The 23712-nt window shown below is 37.9% G+C and overlaps 1 protein-coding gene across 5 annotated transcripts in view; it reads right to left on the bottom strand.

Moving 5' to 3' along the window:
* Nucleotides 1-289: 289 nt before the first annotated feature.
* Nucleotides 290-23712, bottom strand: part of nectin1b (nectin cell adhesion molecule 1b) — a 165810-nt gene continuing 142387 nt past the window's right edge. For 2 of the 5 annotated variants that reach the window (XM_030066809.1, XM_030066810.1), the window contains 2 exons: nucleotides 20579-20680; nucleotides 290-3063 (listed from right to left, as the gene is read on the bottom strand). In XM_030066809.1, the coding sequence (XP_029922669.1) occupies nucleotides 2824-3063; nucleotides 20579-20680 (342 nt within the window). In that variant the 3' untranslated portion in view covers nucleotides 290-2823. Of the gene's footprint in view, nucleotides 3064-16011; nucleotides 16199-20578; nucleotides 20681-23712 lie in introns of all 5 variants that reach the window. The other 3 variants (XM_030066812.1, XM_030066811.1, XM_030066813.1) reach the window with 3 other exon arrangements.

Genomic DNA, 23712 nt, shown 5'->3' with positions numbered 1-23712 from the left:
GTTTCCCCAAGATATGTAATGCAGCTCCAAGGCCTATATGAGTTACATAGACGTTTTAAAATACATGCATCATTCTCAGCACAGTGGTGGGTCTTGGTTCGGAAAACATTTGTGTTGTCTTTCGCTATTTTGTCCATCTATTTGTCCAAAACAAATGTAATGATATATTGAGACTGCTGTTTAAGCTGTACTGCATTTCAAAAGTAACAGGGTGTTGAAAATGACATGAGCTCTCTGCAAGCAGACACATCAGTTTGTAATTCTGAACAGTATAGAATGACACCAAATATAACATGGGTAGTTTGTGAAGTTTAATGTTAAACTGCATGACTTTTTTCAACACGTCAGATACATTGTTAATATTTACATCAAACATAACTCCAAGTAAAAAATACAAGTTAATTTTTTTCACATGACTTCCCTACTCCAGCTTGGGCAACAAAATGAGGTCTTATGCCTACTATTCAGATATTATCCTTCCACAAATATACAGTAAAATTCAAAAGAAATGTGCTATATATATATATGTATATATGTATATATTTAAAAAAAATAAAACTAAGTGCAACAATTTTACAAAAAGAGGGTAAAGGATGCAAACAAAATTGTGGCAATCATCTTCAGAAGGATATTCAAAATAATTCAGTGTGGCTGAACACATAAGGACTTGACAGCGAAAATGAATACATGTAAATGCCATTTTAAGCATAGCTTACATCAATCAATAGCACTTACACAAAATAATAATAATAATAATAATAATAATAATGATAATAATAATAATAGAAAAAGGAAGGAAATCATCAATAGTTAAATGTGTCACGAGAAGACAGTTGTGTTTCAGTGTTTTTCACACAGCAGTTACAGCAATAACAAACTTCTTCAGCAGTTCAAACCAGAGAGCACTGGTTCAGCTAAATGCTAGCACACATATCGAGCCATTGCAAGACAACAAGGTGAGTACGGAAGAAAGTCTCACAGGTTTTACTCTATCCCATTAACCACCATTAAGAGTAAACACTACATTACCTTCAATACCTCAAGGATTTTTTTTCTTTCACATTAAGCACAAACACAATTATTTTCTTTATTTTTTTTTTTTTCCTGAACATACATTTGACATGGCAAAAAATGTGAACTTTCAGTTTATGGAAATTTGCTGTGAGGGCTAGAGGGCTTGTGTGTAGGTGGCAGTATCCTGAAATTGGCTCGTCGAACACAGTAGCTTATGTATGGTCTGAAATGAACCGTCACAGTGTAAAAAAATGGACTCAGTAAAATAAGTGGAGTGCTATTGTATATAACTGAGCATTCTCTAAAAAAATACAGTAACAAGCTTTTCTCTTCAGTGTTTGTTAGACGGACTTGAAACTCTTTCGGTTATATTAGTACAATTGTACAAATTAGACTGAAAAAATACTTAAATATGTTCAACATGTGGGCTGTCCTTGAAAAAAGCCTGCTCCTAGTTGATGTGGGTGGACAACTTGAAAACAGTTCAAACATTTTTTTTTTTTCCTAGGACAACCCCACTATATGATTGTCTTATTCAACTATTGCACCTGCATATGGAACAACTCCTGTTTGTTGATAACTCTGTACAACACAGCGGACCCAAAATGTAAATAAGCTCAAACCAACCTCCATGAGGAACTCAAGTTTTAACATACAGATATGGAAAATACAGCATATGGCAAGCAATAATGTAAACTGGGAAAGTGTAGCACATTGCCAATCAACTATGAATACAGTATTTCCCATCAAAGAATATTGTAATTCAATGTAAACGCTGGCATGAAAACAAATGGACATGAATTGTATGGTAAACTCTATGTCTTTGGCAACTACTGGTAGACATATAATAATAATAACAACAATAATCATATCAATAATAATAATAATAATAATAATAATAATAATACTATATAATCCATGGAGAAAACAAACGGAATGGATACTGTTGGATCTCAAGCCCTTTTTCTTCTTAGTGAGGATAACATTCACTTTTAATAATCCGAAATATCCTGTCTAACCCCAAAACAGCAAAGTTATTGTTAAGAGTGATGGAGGATTGAGAAACTGCCAATTCTCATAGTCAAACAACCCTGTCATTAACTGTCATTAAAGGGGTAGTCCATGTCATTACAGACTGATAATACTTAGTTTTACAAATCAAATGTCATTTTTACCATTACGCACCCCAATCACACATACATTATGTACGATTTCTCAAAGAAGCAAGCATATAGTTTGACATAAACATAAAACAAACAAATTAAGCACATCACTAGAAAATGTCACTACCACTGTAGTTTACATATATATGTATATATACATGTGTATATATATATACATATATATGACAAAGAAATGAAAAGAAATGAAAAGAAATAAAAGAAGTGACACAATGGCATATACTGTACATGGTTAGAAAGTTGGCAAAAGAAAAATATTCAAACGTGAGGAAGCGATCAAAACAAAGGATCAGTGGGCACATGTGAGGGGGTGAAGGGAGGATTTCTGGCTGTGGTGAGAGACGGTAGTCGGTGTCTACTCTAATAGCACAAGGTGAGCGGCCATACAGACAGCCTCAGTGGAACAAGCAGTGCACAATACACAGAGATTTCAGGGCCACAAATTACTGACACTTTCATCATGGCAGGAGATGCCCACTCGTGTTTTTTAAGCTCATGGAATAAACAGAGGCAAGGTGGGGATGGATGCACATCCTTCCAGCAGAGCTTTGATTTTTTTTTTTTTTTTTTTTTTCAAAAGCATTTGTGGCACTATCATGTTGCCTCTTGCAAAGAGTGATGCGGTGTGTCACACAGATTGCTCCTTGGGGAATGTAAATGGACCTCGAGGGCCAGGAGCGGGGTAGCCTGTGTTGGAATACATAGGTTCGTTGGACGGATGCTGGGTGTAAGGGTTTTGAGGAAGAAAAGTAACAGGAGGGTAGGCTTGAGTGGGCTGTGACTCGGGGAAGTGTTCCATGTTGCAGACGCGATGGTAGCTCACATATTCAGCTGGGTTTAATAGCTCTTCTGGGCGCCTCCCACAGTTCTGCGAGAACAAAAACGGAAAGGAGAAGAAAAAGAATAAAATGCTGCAGCGTCACAGGGATTGTCTTTAGCTGGAGAGAGCTGACTCATATGCAAAATGAAATGTCATTACATCGGTACATTCTCATCTGAAACACTGAAACTCTAACTGAGAGGTTTACCAAACAGCCAGAATAAAACAAATATGTGTTGATATGACACAGAAGTGGAATTTCCATATTGACACACCACATATGAAATCCATTTGAACTGCTCTTGGTGTGAGAGTACATTTGAGGATACTGAACCACCTTGAGGCCAAGAAATCTGGACAAACTATGCAGTTAAAACTGTATTCCTAAAGGTTTACCTCGTCCTGTTAAAGAGGTAATGACATTACCAGCAGCCATTGTGATCATTATGGCAAATATTTGCAAAGGGTTCTTACAGTATTTGACAGAATATTTGTATTATTTTGTGTTTCAGTGTTACAATTTGTAGGATTTATTTGTAGGATTAAATTATTTCCAATACTCAGACAAAAGGAAAGTAGAGAAAGGACAGTCCGTTGAGTACCAGCACCAGTGGTGACACACTTGCCAGACAATCTAAAAATGCTCTAAATTTTACATTTATTCATAACTTCCTGATGTGTTCACTTCATTAGCTCTTTTGGGAGACTTTCAGAAAAGAAAGTCTCTGCCTTTCCCACTGTAGTACAAACTAGGAACAGTGTGCTAACTGTGGTTACTGTGGCTGAGCCACATTGTGTTTTCATTCTTGGATCTCTGTGAGTTGTCATCTCTCAACTCAGCAGTTCCTTTTGACAAATTCTTGCATGTGTTTGATGTCTTTCACAGTTTGGTTTCAGAGCAACATGTTATTATGGTATGACACAGTGATGAATAGGAGGCATGCAAAAAGAGTAAATGGATGAAAGTGAAAACGGGACTTACGAATATTCCCCAAGCATCTCTACATCTACGAATACGACGATCCCAGCTCTGAAAATGTTATGGTGGGGTAACAAAACCACAAACAGACTGAAATCTGCCCATGAAATATTGCACTTTGCTAAATGGAAGGATAATGGAGATGGGAAAGGCTGCATTACACATGAGAGCTATCACTCAACAGTAGACATTTTATGGAGAAAACATGGGGAATGTAGCAACAGATTTTTGCTATAAGCAGGCTATAAGCAAATGAACCTCGTAAAACGAATTATTACTCTGTCACCTGATAAAATCCCTGCAAAGCCTAATGTATATTGTAACATATAAACCTCCAATTATTTTAAATCAGCTGACAATTCATGGCAGGTGAGATATAATTTGAGAGGTCTATGAATTCCACTTAATTGTGTCCATAGGGATTTTATGAATGTGATTATGAAATAAGATGAAAGAGTGAATAGACTGATGAAGTATCTTTCAAGTATGCTGAAAAAGATGAGGGATGTTTCATGACATTGATGAGGGATGAATAAATCAATAAATGTTAAAAAAAAAAAAAAAAAAATGAATAAAATAAATAAATTGCCCTGCCTTTCAGGAAAGAAAGGGGTGAACTGTGATCTTGTGTGAAGGTGAATTGGTCTTTTCACAGCAAAAGACATTCAAGTAAACCTTTCCTGACACACATGCCGCAGACATTGACAGAACTGTCTCACAAGCTTATTTGTTTCAGGTCAGTATCAAGGACCACTAAAGCTGCTAAAGAAAACTTTCTACTTTGTCAGGTTATTAATTTCTTCACTTGCTGAAAAGACCTTGGCGCCTTAAACCAACATTAAAAAGAACAGCCAGGGGATGCAGTTTACCCAATATATAAGGTACGTCTGAAGACATTTGGGATTCAGACCTAAAACTTAAACCCTTTGCGTACTATCTGCTGTGGATGAAAGGCAGAATAAGTCTCACGGATCTAGTGACACTTTGAAGAAAAATATAATCAGCACTACCCATGAAAAATGGTTTTCCTTCACACTAAACAACTCTCAGACCAACTTCTATAAATTGTTTATTCATTTTAGATACTGCTGAGCAAACATGGCTAAATTTCCTCCTTTATATATAGAATAAAAGCCAAGTACTGGTGAAGAGTTAGAGAGATTTGAAGAGTTATTAGTCTGTGGCACATCCATTTTTTTTGTTGACATTTTTGTTTTGCTGTTTGGTCAGTTCATGAGAGATAATTTACCGTGGACGCCGCTGATGTAGATTAATGCTCTTTGCGTTATTAAACAATTTATATGCAAATCAAACAGGGATATGGGGGGGGTTATCAGAACTTCAAACGTCTTGACATTACACCTACGCATTTATCCCACAACAGTTCACCCAATATATCTCCACAAAAAGCATTACTCACAACGAACAGCCTGCTCAGCAGTTCAGAAACAATCAAACCAGAAAGACTGAAAATACGGAAAACACATTTGACACTACTGGCCAGGAATGGCTAACTCAGCTGTTCAGAAACCTCACAAACAAACTGCAGTTATATAAGCTACGAGCAAAGTGCACATGAAGCTGCACCTGGCAGCTTTGCATGTTGGTGGCCCCAAATGGCACCAAGAGATAGTTCTTTCTTTGAACTTTGCCGACTTAAAAACTCCAAAATCATGATGTGACTTGATGCCAGTAAACTGCTCTCACCCAAACAACCAACCCATATTCATAGTCTTCATAAAAACCAGAGAGAGGTAAACTGCACTCAGCACATGCATGCAAACCACAGCAGCCCTCTTTGGATGGAGCGCACGGTCACTGCTGCTCGGGAGGCTGTTTCACATTTTGCACTTTAGTTTAAACCTTTTACTTCCTGTGCCTGACACTTTAACTTCCTGTGCTAGATTTAAGTTAATTTGAGAAAACAGAGTGAAACTCCACAGTTGGCAGGCAGATTTGAGGAGGACTGAGGGCTCTCTTCTCTCTTGCAGCCCCACTTTGTGATTTAGCGTAATGTGAAGGGTGTATTTTTTACATAAAAATCTTGCCTAATGCAGCTTTAATTGATATTGACATTTTTGATGATCTCCGGTTTCTCCATAAATTATCCTCCACACATTAAATTCTCTTATGGCCCATTTATATAAATGAAATATATTCATAACAGATATATTTCTTCAGATAGGTTATAGTCCTAAATCATCAAAATCTGATAGCCTTGGCCTACAGCCCAGATTCTGATGGGAGACATCTTGGAAGGCGAGGGAACACAGAAGACACATGTAACTGGGTTTCTGTTGAAGATGAGCCCAAGGTGAAATAGACTACAGTCATAACAAATGTATTGATAAACAAAACATCAAGGCCAAGCTCCTACAGTTACAAATGAGCTCTTATACCTATGAGCGGCTTACTTTAAGGATTTTATATAGTTGTTTAACGAAACAAAAATTGGATGTTAAAAGTCTTTTTTTTTTTTTTTTACAATCCTAGATAAATGTTCTTATTCTGTTGGGGCATATAATCTAAACTAACCTGATTTGTTGGAAGACAAGTGCTTTGGGGGATTCCATCCACCCAAAAATATCCACTGTTCCATCAACAGATTGAAAACATTCACGTAGACTAAAAAACCATCTCTTTGGTCTGGCTTTTATGTAGTGTCTTATAATTTTATAATTTTATCGTTTTATAGGTATTCTATTTATTATTTTTATCTGTATTTGTTTTATTGTTATTCCACTGATTGTTTCTCTATATTATATTCTACATTTTATTTTATTGTTTTTATATTGTTTTTATGTTTTAGTCAGTATCTTATTCTTGAGGTTTTTTTTTTTTATTATTTCTGTGTTTTTATTGTTTTAAATCTTTTTATTCACTCTTTTGTCTGATTTTTTTTTTTTTTTTAATTCTTGATCTTTTATTTTTTAATTAACCATATTTTATGAGTGTGAATCGGTCTCCTAGTCCTTTTACTTCTTATTTTATGCTTATTTGTCAGTCAAGATTTGAATGTATGCATTTGTTTGAAAGGTGCTATATAAATAAATTTGATTGATTGATTGGCTTTTCATAGTATTATTACCTGAAGAAAAAACAATTTTGTGTATCGGTGCCTTGGTATATGGTGTATATAGTGTCTGTCCTTGACCTGCCCCATCCTCTCTTCCCTTTTTTGATGAGCCCTCAAAAGACATGAGTTTAATTTTTATTCTCTAAATCACTATCATAAGTCATCTTTTATTTTTAAAAACTATTTTAAACACTAAACAAGTTATACTTGTTAATATGCACTACTCTGGCTGATTAAGTCATTCTGATGAATATCTGTATGGGATCCAAGTGATCAGATTTGTATTCTGTGAGCATTTTATATTTCAGGTTGTTCATTTGCTTTATTAGGTGCACCTTGGTAGCACAAGGTTGACTGCCCTTTTGCTGCAAGAACAGCCCAAATGCTTCAAACCATGGACACATGGAGGTGATGAAACATCCTAATGGGGCCTTGGTTCATGCTGACTCAAAAGTACCACGATGTTCTTGCAGATTTTTTTGGTAGCACATTCATAGAGTGTAATATACATATATATATATATATATATATATATATATATATATTCTACCTCCTGCAGAGAGAGATGCACTATGTTGTTTGAAATCTGCTGAAGTAAACTAAAATCATCCCCATGTTTTCTGGAACCATCTTGGGGATGATGCATTCCTCATGGTTAGGTGCATTATCCTCCCTGGCGTTATACATCTGAAGATAGGGGACATTCTAGCCATCCATGTTGTTTATAAGAAATCTTTACACATCAGAAAGCAGGACATTTGTCAACATTGTGTAAAAAAAATGTTCTAAATTGCCTTTCATGAAGAAAACATAGGATATTCATACATACAAGATAATTGTCATTTATCAAATGTGCACGTGCACACCAAAATAATGTGTCTTAACAAATTCCACACTTTCCACATCACCATCAGGCTTATGCACATCGAGTCATTAACTTAGCAATCCACCTGCTATTGATCACATAAGGTTACAACTTTAATTACAGCAGGAAATGGTGCTGATGGTTTCTAACATGGCTCAGGTAAAGAGAAGCCAGAGGAAGAATTTTCCTGATGCAGAAACTAAAGTTTTGGTAAGCTGCAGCAGGTGGGCAGCAGAGTGAGACCAACCTAGACCACCCACTAATAAGTATCATTTAAATACATTCTTCTAAGCCACACACATGAAAATATTGCAAAAAGGTTCACTAATCAATAAGCCAACCACCCAAAGGCCCACCCTGAAAGTAAAGTTGTGGGGAGAGGTTCAGTAAAATAGGCATTAGAAAACAAAATGTTCTGACTAACCACTGCTCCAACCATTGCTCTCTATTTAAAAGCTGATGCAGACTGTGAAACCACACTCCCCCCTGCGCAATACTGAACGCTCCAAATGCTCCATCAAAGCCAGATGAGACATTTTATGCTCTGCATAAGGACGGTCAGAGCTGTGCTTAAATCTACATAACAACAAAGTTATTAATCCCAAGCCTTTCTTAGAAATGGTCACATGCATGGTTTATGCACACAATGTGTGTAGATGATGTGGTTGGAGGAACAGGCAGTGCATTTCCGCTCCTCAGCCATTCAATTTTGATGATCATGTGCCCGCTGTAGCTCCATCTTTTTGTTCTTTGTCATACCAAGCTGTTATTTGCATACTTGTGGCCTGTTAGCTTGATGAATGAGTACTGCCATTCGCCCCTAATCCCTTTCATCAATAAGGCACTCTCACTCCCAGGGCTGCATCTGAGAGTGGAAGTGTTTTGTTTATCACATCATTCTCTACTGTGTTTAGAGTTAGCCCTTTCTGAGATGATGGAACTTCTGTGGGGAACATTTCCAGACACAACTTTCACGGACAACACATTCCAGTGTCAGTATAAAGTCCCACGTCTTTTACCTACTATGAAATGCCCTGTAAAAATAATCCTAGGTAAATACTAATACCATGCAAAATCAAATACTCATAAAATATTATGCCACTCCCTGTTGTAAATATAACTTTCCCCACTTCTTTTCAGCCTAGGTAAAGTTTTTCAGCCTAAGTAAAATTATTATCCAACTGTAGACAGAAAATCAAGGCCATTAAAAGACGTTCAAAAGTCAATCAACTTGTCGGAGAGGTCACATTTGCTTGGGTGAGATCAGTTTCTGTAGTAGGTAACAGGCTTATTATCTGCATGGGTGGCTACAACAGGACTGTCGCTGAATAGCCTGTTGTTGTAAATGTTTTATTAATCATTGAATTATATTACTAACAGAATAATAGAAATTACATAAAACGCGCACAAAAGAACATTTTTGGGTGTGACAACAATGTGTAGATGGAGTAAATATGCCCATCTCTGTTTTTATTGAGACTTATTATGAAGATTACAAATTGGCCAAAGGTATTAGAGAACACATTGGCTAATTATTGCTTTACAGACATTGTCCTGAGAAGTTACTCAGTCCGACTAGGGCTTTATAATGCACTAATGCTCTATTTGAATGATTCACTGTGTTAGGCGTGAGTGGTGTATGTGCACCTAAGAGCCACCTGACCTCTGAGGCTGTGAACACAAGTAGCATTTTTTGAAAGAAAAAAAAGTGCTGTTTTTTTTCCTTGAGAGGTGTTTGTGCCTCTATCATGAATTTCAATGTGTCCTGGAAAACCTGGAAACCCTGGAAATTTATGCAGGAGTTTCCCAGTCTTGGAAAACACATGGAAAATTTGGCTGAGATTACATTTTGAGCAAATTGAATCGTAGGCAACTGGACTTGTATTTGTCTTAGGAAGACGTTTCGCCTCTTATCCAAGGGGCTTCATCAGTTCATGCGCATTGGTCTTTCTAGTCCGCACAAGTCTGACCAACCAACGTCAGATAAGAGGCGAAACGTCTTCCTAAGACAAATACAAGTCCAGTTGCCTACGATTCAATTAGCCCAAAGAGAACGATAACCTGGATAAATGAGAATATCCATAGACATCTGGCTGAGATTACATTTTCAAATGTTTTCCTGAGCTCACGTTGCATATTTTTGGGCACTAATACCCCATTTCGGCACCTGTTGATAACCCAGCTGGCGTCTTTTGCTGTACTGCGACGCCACGTGTTTGGAAGGTAAATCAGGTCAAAAACACATGGTGTTTGAGTGAAATTGACACATTTGCATGCTGCTGGCATGTTTGTTTTTTTAACACATAAACATGTTATACAATGCAAAGACAATGCCAAATAGCTCAAAACATCGGTTTTGAGCTATTTGAGCTATTTATTTGATATTCTGCTCCCTCTCCATTTGTCTTTTGACAGCCATCCGGAGACAGCTATCCTGATATTCTTTGTAGCTGATTGGTTGGCTGATTAAAAAAAAAAAAAAAAAAAAAAACGAAGAAGAAGAAGAAAATAGTAAAAGAAAAAAAGAAAAGCGGTTGACATCAGAGCATTTTTTCTGAAGAAGTTCAGCATGTTCTCCACTAAATGCACCAGCTCCAGCGCACTTTAAGGAGTAGCCACTGTGTGGCTGCAAAGCAGTTGCTTCCCATAGGATTACATGTAATAAAGGCAGTGGTGGATGGGGAAAAACGCTATGTGTGTTCACAGCCGAGCTGTATATACAGTACGTAGGGGAGACTGGGGACAGTTGCAACCCTTTTTACATTACCCTCAGTTACTCAGAGACTATTTGGACTAGGCACACCAAATTTTTACATATTAAACCTACATCTGTCTGCTATATACCCATACCATTTAAAGATGGCTACATATAACATATCAATCACAATATTTATTTGAATAAAGGAATTCAAACGTTGCAACTGACCCCAAACCTGGGGACAGTTGCAACACGGATCAGGGACGGTTGCAACATATTAAAAAATCATTAAATTTCACCAATTATCTTCTGATTTTTGTCTGAATAAGCACAGTATACAGTATTAAAGTATTTACTAAGTTTTGTTTTGTGTAAAACATAGGCCTACCCTGAGTTAATGTGTAGATGTTACTGAAGCTATAGAAACTCAATATTTCCGTTTGAGACAAAAAGAATGGAGTAGTTTGCAGTACAAAAAACATTTATTAAACATGTTAACAAACAGTTAACGGTTTTAGTTAACAAAATTAACATTGTTTTAAAACTCCAGTGAATACAAACTTTTGCTCAACAAGTTATTTGGGGAATTATTTTGTTTATCATTAGCATTAGTTTCTCATTATGATTGCCTGTTCTGTTCATCATGAGCAATGAAATATATTAATTGTGCCTATTTTGAGCTAAAAATCTTCAAAAATACTGTTGTGTGGTCTGTTTTGATATTAGCATAGGGACAGTTGCAACTGTTGCAACCGTCCCTGTGGTATCAGTCATGACAAAACACCATGTGCTAACTAGCCACAGTGACATTGACACATGTAAACGGTGTCACTGAATAGTCAACAAAACAGTGATTCAAGCTAGGTAGGTTTGGATTAATTCATACAAAAGACCAGGACAGTATGACAAAAATACAGCTCATGAAAAAATCTACTTTCATACCTCCAAAACAGTTTTGCCTTGATAAAAGCTGGACCAGATGATCATTATGGCCACTCTCTTGTTTGTGGGTAGAGGGTCTAACTGAGCATGTGCAGTGTGAGTGTCATCACTCTAGCATGTTTCTGATTGGAGAAATAAGGCTTGTTGCAACCGTCCCTTGTTGCAACTGTCCCCAGTCTCCCCTATATAAAACAATGTTAGTATGATGACTTATTTTTTTCTATCATGCAAATTTCCCCCAGTCACTACCAAATAACTAGATTGTGTTTGCTTTTATTTATATTCAGTTGTGCTTTGAACTGTATCTCGCCACCTGTATCTGTCTGTGAGGTATGCAAAATGTATCTGTCCATCTCTGATTCATACTTGTTGGGGGGGCGAATAGATACAGTTTGCCAGTGTTCTTCTGCATCATACAGTTCCCAACAAAATTTAACCTAATCCACAGCCCCTGAGGGCTATGGATTAGGCAAGTATCTGTGTAATTGTTTTTGGAAAGAGCTGTTGCGGTTGAGTTTTTCACATGTAAACTCTGGATGGTATAAACTCCAAAACAACACCTCACCAAATTGCACAGAAACTATTTGGTGTAGACAGCATTAAGTGTAAGGTAAGTGTCTTTTTGTCACAGTAATAGAGGTTTTCATTCAATTCAATTGTGGCATTGAGCTCATAGTTAGTGCTGCTGTTGTATTGGACTGTGTTTTACTGACAACTGTTTCCACTATTCTGTCCCCCCTCATGTATATAAATAGAGAGGACAAAAAAAAAAAAAAAAAAAAAAAATTAGAAACGCCTCTAAATATAATGTACTCCACAATGTCAACAAAAACTGAACATTATAAACTTTCTTAAAAGGTAAAAGGCAGAACATTTGTACTGGATTGTATTAGATTGTGCAGATGTACCTAATTAAGTGGCTACTGAGTACATAGACACAACTGCATTACTAAATGTATTGCAGAACTCCTGATACCATCAGTTTTGTGGCTCAAGCAGCACAATGTGAAGTCTCTGGTGATTCCCAGCCCCACTAACTGGATGCTGCCTTCTTTTATCTAGCTTCACAGGGTTAAAGCACAGCAGGCAGAGCCAAAGCCGATGAAAACTTCGGGTGCAGTTGTGGTGCATGCTAAGCAACACCATCTGATAATGAATGTCTGTGCCACTGAGTGGGAGGTGATCCTACCATCGCACCATCAACTGGTTAACTTGACATGCAGGCAGAAGAAGTGAAAGAGCAGAATGCTGCTCTCGGTCATCCCAAAATTGTGTAGACCGAATGGAATGTGTGTCGAGTATAATGTTGTTTTCAACATGCAATGCAGAGAATATTCATTAAATGAATTATTCATTTATTTGTTGAGAATTTTAAGTCAGTCAAAGAGTGTAACAAGTATCTGTGAAGTCCAGCCAAATCTATGTTGGAGCCTGAGTGAGATTCAACAAATCAGATTCATATAGTAGTTTCTACAGAGTCATTTGCTGCAAGACAAAATATGGTGCATTCTGTTCAACTCTTCATAGTTTTCCTTTGTACATCAAACTCTCAAGCAGCCTACTGGATGTATGAACTCTACCAACCACCAGTACTCTGCTTATAAGACCGTCTGTCTAGCTGCTAGGTCACCCTGCCTTCCCGTGGGAACGAAGGTTACAAAGTTACAAAAAATAAGAAAGTTTGTGTGCAGCAACCTCCAAAACTACAAACTGAAAAGCTTAATTCATGAGGTGCACTTAAGTAATTCATGATGTTTTTTGAAATATATCTTTTTTTTTTTTTTATGTGAATCTCTGGATGTAAAGGAATGACTTGATGTAATGACAGTCATCTGGCCTGAAAATCTCCTCTAACCGAATGTCAATTCAAAGCTAAAGAGGGCGAGACCAGAGTCAAATGCAAAAGCTTAAAACTGAGGGTTAATCTAAATGAAATCTGGCTCACCAAGAAGCCCTTTTTGAACACCTCAAAAAGCTGGTATGTTGGGTAGATTGCATAACTTTAGGGATAATTAAGGGGGCCTTTACTTATATCTGACATTGTAATGACTCCACCATGACAATGGACGTTAGGCAGTACATTCTGATTAAGAATTACTTCATTCCTGTTAAGGCTCAGTATTCATAAAAAAACAAACAAATAAACAAATAAGCACCACCCTCTTCTGTCACACTGGACGTGAATTCTCTACATAATATTTGAGACAACAAAGAGTTTTTGAAGGACGCAGCCCTATAACTAGCACAAGTCACAATGCCGTAGATTTGTCCTGTTGGCCCAGGAAAGCAGGAGAGCATCTCCATCCACTGGAAGGGATGAATCTAAACTTAAAGGAATAATTCACCTAAAATGCAAAACATGTATTTTCCCAGTTAACCCTAGAATAGTCTATCCATCCAGATCGTTTCTGTGTGATTTGGCATGGTTTCCAGTTGGCCATGGTTTTCTTTGTCTCCTGGCACTCCAATACAGTGGGACTGGGTATTTGTTTGTGGAGCTCAAACCATTAATTCACACATGGAAAACTCTGAGGAACACCAGGAGACTATCTGGTATCTGTACACCTCTTATTTGTAATTACTTACATGTAGTAAATACTTATTGTACCTATTACCTGGAGGACAAACAGATACAGTTCCACAAAGGAATACCCATCCAGAACCATTGTAATGGCATGTCAGGAGACACAGACAGTTACAACAGTTTGGAAGCCTCTCTAAGTTACAGAGAAACTATGTGGATAGATAGATTGTACTAGGTGTAAGTAGAAAAAAATATCTGTTTTTCTGTTCTGGGTGAACTGGTCCTTCAAGGGCAAATAAATCTCCTGATCAGCAGTGGGTGAGTGCACCATTCAGAGAAAGCTGGACTCATGAAAGTTAGATGTTTTCGCTCCCTTGTGCCTTCGCTATCTTTTGATATAAAGCAGTGACAGAGCAACTGGGTTGATAAACATGAGCACGCTGTGCACAGTGTACTATTGTCATGTTACATGGTGCCTGGGTACTGAGGCCCTCAAAATTCAAACAGTTACATCTTGCTGCTATTTGGGGCTGCCAGTGTGCAAATATTGCCATGTGTGGCTTTAAATTCATGCTGCCTGTGAATCCCACCCATGGTGAATCCAAAAATGCATTTCAACACCGTGCAGCTTATGAATGGTAATAATGTATGCTTCTGTCTATCATTAAGGTGTTGATGAGAAACAGTCTTGGCTGCAGTCTTAAATAATATTTACTTCCTCAGGATTTTTTTTTTTTTCTATAAATGACAATACAGTTGAATCTGTTTAATTTTTTTTCTTTGCATAATGCCTCAGCGTGTCTCAAGAATTGCCTCAAGAATGCCTCTTGAATTGCCTCAAGAAACGCCTTCCTCAAAAACTGCCATAGGAATCAGTCAAATCAGTCTTGCAACATGATGATTTGCACATCAGTATAACTGCATCTGTATAATGAAGACTTCAAGTGCTGCAGAGGACTGTATTTATGTGAAAGTAGAAATTTTCCCAGCCCCATATACAACCTTCTCTCTGGGGGTTAAGATGAGATATTAGAAGAAGCATCTTGCAGATGAGAGCGTGTTTTGCACTACCAAATAAGTGCTTTCAAGTGTGGGATAATCACTTCAGAAAATTTCCAACACATTTTGCATATTTGTCATCATTCACAATAGCGTTTTTACATTAGATGATTGCAGTATTTTACATTGTTTTATTGCTGATAAGGCACACAGACATTTGAAAACACCCTCAAGCACATTTTCATAGTCATAGTAAAAAAAAAAAGAAAAAAGGAAAAACAGCATAAAACGGAAGAACATTCCTCTAAAATGCCCATGCAAAAGACTCATGCAATTACATCTCCCATATTCCACACTTCTGCTGTTATTAACAGGTAATGTTAAATGCTTTTACAAGACAAACGCAGACACTATCTCTACACACGTTCTCTACAATCAGGATTCATGCATTAAAAAGACCAATGTAAGAGGCTGGAGTGTTATGGGCAAAACTTTGTTTCATATTATTTTGTTTTTTTATGTTGATGAGCCTAATTTAGTATGACAAACATTTTCTGTGGTTAGTGAAGAGATTTTGTGGTTGATGTTGTTGATAAAGTTATGATCTGTCTCTATTGTGCAGACTAGATTTGGGTTTGATTGTGTATCTCTGGCACAAAAACAAAAAAAAAAAAAAAAAAAAAAAAAAAATACTACTACAATTACTACAATATGGTGCAGAAATAATCGCCCTGAGAATATCTCCACCTCAATTAAATGTTGTGAAGAGCTGCAAAGGGAAAATCAAAAGATGACCAAGACACATGAGGAAGGCAGATGAGGGAACCATGTGGAGCGCATACAAGGAGGTTAGTGCATGTGAAGGGGAGAGTGTTAACTTGGATGAAGGGAAGGAGTGCATCAGTCTGTGTACCTTGAGGCCAAAGTCTGAGGGGAAAGGCCTACAATGGCATGCGCTAGTGTGAGCTAGGCTGGATGGTTGCATACTCGACAAGGTCCCCTTGGCCAGTGTGAGCAGAGCTTCGTGGGCTGGGAGAAGAAGCCAAAGCTGCAGTATCCAGCTCCGCATACTGGACATCACAGTCCTTGTGGCCAGAGTTCTGGAGACAAGAGAGGCGAAAGGTGTGTGAGGCGTGAGACAGCCAAAACGAGAAAGAGAAAGAGACCGAGAGAGACAGTGAGGCAGGGAGAAAGACACAGGCCGAAAGACAGAGCAGCAGAGACAGATGAGAAGAAAAGGATGAATGAAGATGAGTGATGATAGAGAGATCTGATGGTCACGGAGACAAAAAAGCCTTGATGCTCATGAGCTATGGAAGTGAAAGAATAGAGTAGAATGTGAGTAAGCATGGCACATATTAACTGGAAAAAAAAACAGTGCAAATGAATACTTAATGAGTGAATGCAGACATGATCTGTTGCCAAAAAAAGAGATGTTAGACACAACATGCCATAACAGACAGACATAAATTAATATAAGACACAGAGACCAAAATGAGAACAGTCAGATGGGCAAAGCCACAGACTATGTTTCCATGCACACAGTAATCTAATTGTTGCTCTTTCTTTGACTGGGAGGATAATTTGATGAAGCTGTTCATATGCATAGCAGAAAAATACAGCAGTCACATTACTGTTAATGATATATATATGAGATACATATGAGTGAGAATGATACAATGCTGAAAACTGACTGAAGGGTAAAAACAATAGCTGTGGTTAAAGCTAATAGATACTGGGCATGTGTTGCAACCCCAAAAGGAGGCTTACTTGCCTTTGAGCACATGAGTATATGACCCATACTCATGTAATTATAATCTGTATGCGCATTCATGGAGATGCTGATGTGCCTGTTTTTAATATTGCGATATTGATGTGCATGTAAACATAGACAAAGCATTAATTCAACCAGCGCTTGACCACAGTGCATGAACGCAGCCTGATGATTGACAGATTCATTGATGGAGTAATTAGCCAAGATCATCTAACATTTTCATGTTACGTTTTTTTTTTTTTTTTTTTTTTAACTTGAGTATTCAATAAAGGAACATGGAAGGTTTTAACCAATTTTATCCAATTCCAAAATATCCTTTAGATTGCCTCATTTTGCTCAAGAAGGAAGAGGGATGGTTCTCCAAAGCACTGGGTCAATAAAGATGTGAAAACATTATCAAATGATTGGATGAAATACATGTGTTTTCATCCCATGATAGCAACAAATGAAATGCGGAGTAACCCATGGACTTGAAGGAAACAACATAAAACGATGTGATAATTCAGAGCAATATTTAAGCAAATTAAATTTTTGATTTCCTTGGCCCATTTTCCGATTATGATTACTGTGATCTTTTCTTGGTCAATAACTCAATCAGGAGCTGTTCCTTATGAATAAAATGAATGACCAATGAAATCAAAGGTGGCGGAAACGTGAGAAAATATTTTATTTCCTGAAGGGCATAATGATGTGGTTAATATAAAACCCTCAACACAGAAAAAGGCACATGGGAAGTGTACTGGATTGACGATTGCCCACATGTGGCCTACAGCTGAATGATGAATGACGGCATGGAACAAAAGAGAAGCTCTGACGAAAAATTTCAAAAATTAAAAAAAAAAAACCTTTGCTATCACATGAAGGCTGTTTCATGGCATTTTTTCTGTGATTCTGAGAGCAAAGTACTGTATGAGAAAGTCATTGATCGGATCAAATGGTAATGCCTCTCCTCTTAGTCTTTCTGCCTTTCTCCGGTAATGAAATCAATGCAGAAAAGGGAGGCAGTTATGACAAAGTAAATGCAGAAGGAAGATGTCGCATACATCTACCTTATCGACGTCTCAGAGTGGATGGAAGGGAGGGAGTTGTTGACAAAACAAAACGCGGTGGGGAGACATCTGGTGTATCAGTAAACCTAATCGCCATCCGAGAAAGGATTATACAGAAATTATTTAATCTTTTACAGCAATTCTTGTTAATAATTTAAGTTCGGCATGCAATCTCTCCACTAACTGTTTACTTGCCATTACTCATGACCAATGCATATTTCCCCAACACTCATACTCAGCACTCCCTGGATAGTTAAATACTGTGAATATTTGTCATGACCAGAGTGCAATCAAGGGGAAAATTACAGCCACGTCGTATTGAAAATTGGCACATACTGTTTGGCCCCTAGAGAAGCATTCATTAGTAATACTCAGCACAGCTGTCAATGCACTTCTCTTACAAATAGTGTTTTGAAAACCTAGATGATAACCTATGCTTTTTTATCCATGAGGCTACAGAGTATCGGCTCCACTCGCCACTTTTCTGGATTTCATTTTCCAGTGCAGATACTGGAATCTACTCAGAGCAAAGCCTCGCCAGAGCATTAAAAAAAATAATAAATTTAATAATTTAATAAATTTAAAAAATAAATAAATAAAACTCAAAGACTCGAAACTCAAAATGGTTGCTTCACATGAACAATATTAGGGTAATTCACTGAAAAAGATTTTTTTTTCTACATGGATAGTTGATCAATTATGACACAAGCTTCACAGCTCTCACTTCAGTGTTTCCTAGTTGTAAGCAGCGACTGGCAGGGCTTCACTGTTCAGTTCCTCTCTTACCAGTCAGTGGTCTGCAGTGTTTCACGTCACCTTTTAGAATCAGCTCAGCTCACGTGGAAACTCAGTGGAGATAGCTCCAAAAATAGGATCCAGGTCCAGATACTATCCCAAACCTTTGCTTAATGGAAAGCCAAAAAAAAAAAAAAAAACGAAAGCTGGGAGAGCCAAAAGCATGTAATAGAAAGGGGCCTATACATCTGAAGAGCAGCCTTAAATTTAATTTAAAGGACAATTGTACCAAATTTATGAAAATCATGTTCTGGAATTTGTCCTTGGTATCTAAGGATTATAAAAGTCCAGTTTCCCTGAGAACAGAATTGAAGATGATGTTGTAACACTCTTGTTTAGCAAGACAGAAAATCAAGATCAATGTGTCCATGGAATACAGTGATACAGTGAGTGAGAGTTATCCTTGACAGATTAGTGAGCAATGATGTGCCAATTAACAAACACTCCATCAGTGCTAATCAGCAGTAAGTTATAGTGGGAGGCTAATGCTGTATGTCAGAAATGTTAAGTATGGAGTTAACCATCAACATCAATACTGCACACAAGATGCATAACAGCTATTTTGCATGGTATTCAAGAGGAACACTAGGCAGACCAATACACAACAATGAGCAACAAGTCAAAGCACATATGAGACGCACAAAACTGAATATGGAGTTACAAGGCGCACATGTAGCTTACTGAATACTGGACCTCTCAGTCATTCATGACTTTGTATCCCTTAACCATTCAGAATACAACTCATGGGGGTGTAGCAGGTTGTGGCTAGCATGCTAAAAATAAAAATCAATGAAAATACTGAGGAGAGGTAATGGCCCTCTCCAACATTAATGCATGTGAAATCACACGTGTCACCATGTCTGTGCCTTACGTCGTTCTGCAAAGGAATTCTGTACCTTTTCAGCTTCTACAAGCATGGCAGATGTGTCTTTGTTACAGCCTTGGTACAGCTTCTCGCCATATTAGTGATGCAGGTTGCAATGGCAATACAAATTTACCGGCTGTTACTGGCTGTTGTTTACCTCCTGTTAGCCACTGTGTGGTGCGTACAATAAGCAGCAATCACAATTATGCATTTCTAAGTGCCATTTTTGGGGGCAGTTTTCTGTTTGTACAAGCCGCACACACACATTTGCACATGCACATGCACACACACACACACTGTACAAAAGTCCAGTACTAATTCTCATTTAAATAAAGGTTGAGACTCCAACCAAGCAAACAAACAAAAAAGCGCAAACACAAGCATCTGAATCATGTGCCACGGAGGAGAACTCATTACAGTTAGCGGAAGCATCTGATAGAACACGGCAAACACTGCATAGTCAATCGCTGCACGCAGGGGCAATATACTGTACAGCATCGCATTGCAACTTATCTGCACATGGTTGCCATGTAAACACACGAGTAATTATGTTGGATTAGAGGCATAAGGAGGGGAGATGAGGTGGCGGGCGGAGTGTGTGGTAAGTGCCGGGGTCAGAACGTGAATTAGCACATACAGAGAGGACGGCTGGATCAGGTTTAGACAGAAGGTGAGTGGTGCTGATGTAAATGATGGGATAAGGAGCTTAATCAAAGCGCCCAGTGGATTTAATGGCTGGCCTGTTAAAGGGCCCCTTCTACTTTTAACACCAGACATTAACAAAGAATCAGCTACATTAAAGATCCCCGAGGACGTTCAGAAAGTGATGGTGCCCAGCATTTCATCTGTGAACATTTGCTAAAATACCATTAAGCATAATAGCATTACAGCACAGAAACTTCCATATACAATTAGTACTGGCCGAAGGCAGGGCTGGCTGTTGATGACCCCTTCACAGAGCAGCTCCTTTGAACTCGCTTGTGGCTTTACTACTCACCGGCTTATCAGAGAAGGGGGTTGAGTCAGAGGGTGCCATGTCGTAATAAGGAGGCTGAAGAGGAAGCTTCTGCATTTCTTCCTCCTTGTCGAGATGAACCACCTACAGGAAACATCAGAGCTCAGACAGAATGGGTGGAGGATGATAATGAGCTCAGTGACATGCTCCCGCAATCCAAGCCGCCATCCAGTTGTGCTGGACCTCCTTTGTTATATACCTCTGCCAAGGTTAACTTTGTAATTAGCCTATGACTGAAGACTGCTGCCTGTAGTACATCCACATCAGTCCAGAGCTGGAATCTTAGAACACCAGAATATTATGTTTAAAGTTATTTAATTTGTCAAAATGAAATTCATTTGCACACATCTATTTTTTAAGGGTAATAAGCCGAAACAAGGCCAGGGATCTGACAAGGAATATGTCTTGACAGCAGTATTAGATTTAGCTGCTGTAATGAACTCTATATGGGCATCAAAGTTATTTTGTTAAATGAATTTTTTTTTTCCATATAATTGTGCAAAGGTATGATGCAAAGTTATGAAATAGTCTGCAAAGTTGTTGTTAAAATTTGCAGCATCACAACAGCATCACAAATGGCCAGAACAAAATGTACTCCCTGTTTTGATGTAAGAGCCCCATATGGTATTTAGTTTTAGGGGTTTCTTTTAATGGTTCGATGTCACTGGATTGAAATGTTTAAATTTGGGATAATCCCCCAGCAAAAGCGCCTTTAAATGGAGATTTTCAGCAATTGCGCCTTAGCTTTGTCATATTTCAGAGGAATATCTATTCAGTGTTTGAGGATTTGAAACCGGACTGAAGATAGTTTGAGACATATTTCAATTTAAAAGTCGAAAAGGACTCAGCGGCTTTAATGTGTCAGTGTTTTTGGACTTTTGTTATGTCTTTCTGCAGAAAAGTAAGTGATAACGCTCACAGGGAGGGGGTGGGGTGGGGTGGGGGGCGGGGTGGGGGGTGGGGGGGGGGGGATTGAATTAAAACTTTGGAACGTTATGACAAACACTGGCATTGTCAAATATTTGTGGAAACCTTTTGAAATCAAAAGGATTAAGCGAAAAATGAAACATTATATCAGGCTGACAGCAGATTGGATAAGCAGAGATTGATACAAAAAATGACAATATAATATATGATAAGATGATGTTCCTATCTGATGTGAATAGATGCGGCTCATGCATGGTAATCTCTCTGCTTTTGAAAGTAGTGCTTTTGTTTTCAGTGTCCTTATGATGACCTGCACCATTCAACTTCACGGCCAAGAGGCTATTGCATATTCATATAGTCATATGTTTAGAAATACCGTGTCTACTTGGAGACAACTAGAAATCATATTCTTAGATGATGATGAGGGTTAGACACTCATTAGAGGGACATTGTTGAGAAATTAATAGAAAATTATGGAGGCATTCAGGTTAGAACAGAGCATAGAGCGCATTAGAAAAGCAATGAAGAGGGAAGATGATGGAACCAATCCCATTTTCACTATGTATATATATTTCTGAAGAATATGAGTCACGCAATGAGTATACAATAAGTATACAATTTCACAGAATTTTTCCAACCCAAGGCTGTCTTTTGAACGAGGCATGGAAAGAAAGGAGATGCCAACATTTATTTATAACAGGTGTCTTTTTTGTTGGGGAGTTGTTGGGGGGTAAAACCAGATATCAGAGGTTCTCACTTCAAACATTCCTGGTTGTGATATTGAATTTTCTGCAGTCCTCTTCATAGAGGAGGCAGCCTAATGAAAGAGTGCGGTGGCAAAATGCTCTTCTATAGTTTCCATTTCATCAGGTCACTGGTGTTAAAATCTGCCCACAGCATGTTCCTAATTGATCTGTCAAAGTCTGTCATAATCTCAAAGCAAAGTTTGACACCGTTAAGTGAGAAACAGTTTTTAAAGGGGTTTAAGGTGGGAAATTCACGACAGGCTCCTGAGACATTTCGTGACACACAGGAATGAATTAATTTTCAAATGACAAATGAACACTCATAAAACCTTCATTAAACATTTATCAGACCTGCATGTCACACGATTACATAACAGACATAAAAGTCCTCCAGAACAATGCGGTTTTCAACGTAATAAATGTGAGTTTCATATAATAGATTTTAACAATGCTTGTCCCTTCCACACCTCTGTGCTATTCATTGTGAGGGATAAAAAGGCTGCCAAATGGCTTTTGATGTCTAATTTTTCTTACATTGAAAAATAGCTGTTTAATGCCAGTCAATATGCACTGCACCCGGTTGCTGTAATATTTTCCCCTCACATTACATCTAATAGCAAGGATTTTAATGGCTGAGTGATCATGTATGTTGAGCTGAGGACCGGAGTTCATGCAAATGGATGCAATTAGCTGGAGGAAGCAATTTTTTCGGGTGCATAAAGACATTGGCTTCCCGGTCAGTTGTCATCTATTTGGCCCTCTCAATCTATCCCACAATGCAACGCACACCTAGTGTTTATGAGCGCAGATGTTGTACTGTAGTGCTTTGCCAGTTTCATTCTGTGCAGTGGGCTATATGACATGAGGCCAGGAGGCTGCCAGCCTCCTACAGCTTGTCAAGTCACCAAGAAACCTTGTTTTACATCAAAGCTGCAATATGTTACTTTTTCACATTGAAAGAGCAACAGAAACATGGGACATATGATACATTATTTGTCTATAACCATATGTCTACATACCGAAGGCCAAACATTGTTCTGGATTGCCTAAGACTGGCTGGCTATCAAGATGAGGCTAGCAAACACAGCACAGGGAAATAACAGCAACATCAGCGATGGTAGAGTGTTTTAACCCTCCTTTTTTATGTTCAAATTTACAAACATCTTTTATGTTTGCGGTCAATTTGACCCCAGCAGTTTAAACCTCCACGAAATTATTATAACTAAAATTGTTACCAAAGTTTAAATAGCCCTGTAAATAAAACATAACTCCCCACCCCCACTTATACATCCAGTATTCGTGTTACGCGACAATGGAAAAATATGCAAATCACCATAAAATCTCACTGATTGACCTAAAACTGAAAAGAAATATTAATATTTGGTGTTTTAATGGCTTTATATTGGCTTTATATTATTATAAGTACAAATTTTTGTTATTTAT

The sequence above is a fragment of the Myripristis murdjan genome, chromosome 13 (assembly GCF_902150065.1).
Source record: "Myripristis murdjan chromosome 13, fMyrMur1.1, whole genome shotgun sequence".
Classification (NCBI taxonomy): Eukaryota; Metazoa; Chordata; class Actinopteri; order Holocentriformes; family Holocentridae; genus Myripristis; species Myripristis murdjan.
Note: the sequence above shows the minus strand (reverse complement) of the source record. Positions and strands in the feature narration are given on the sequence as shown.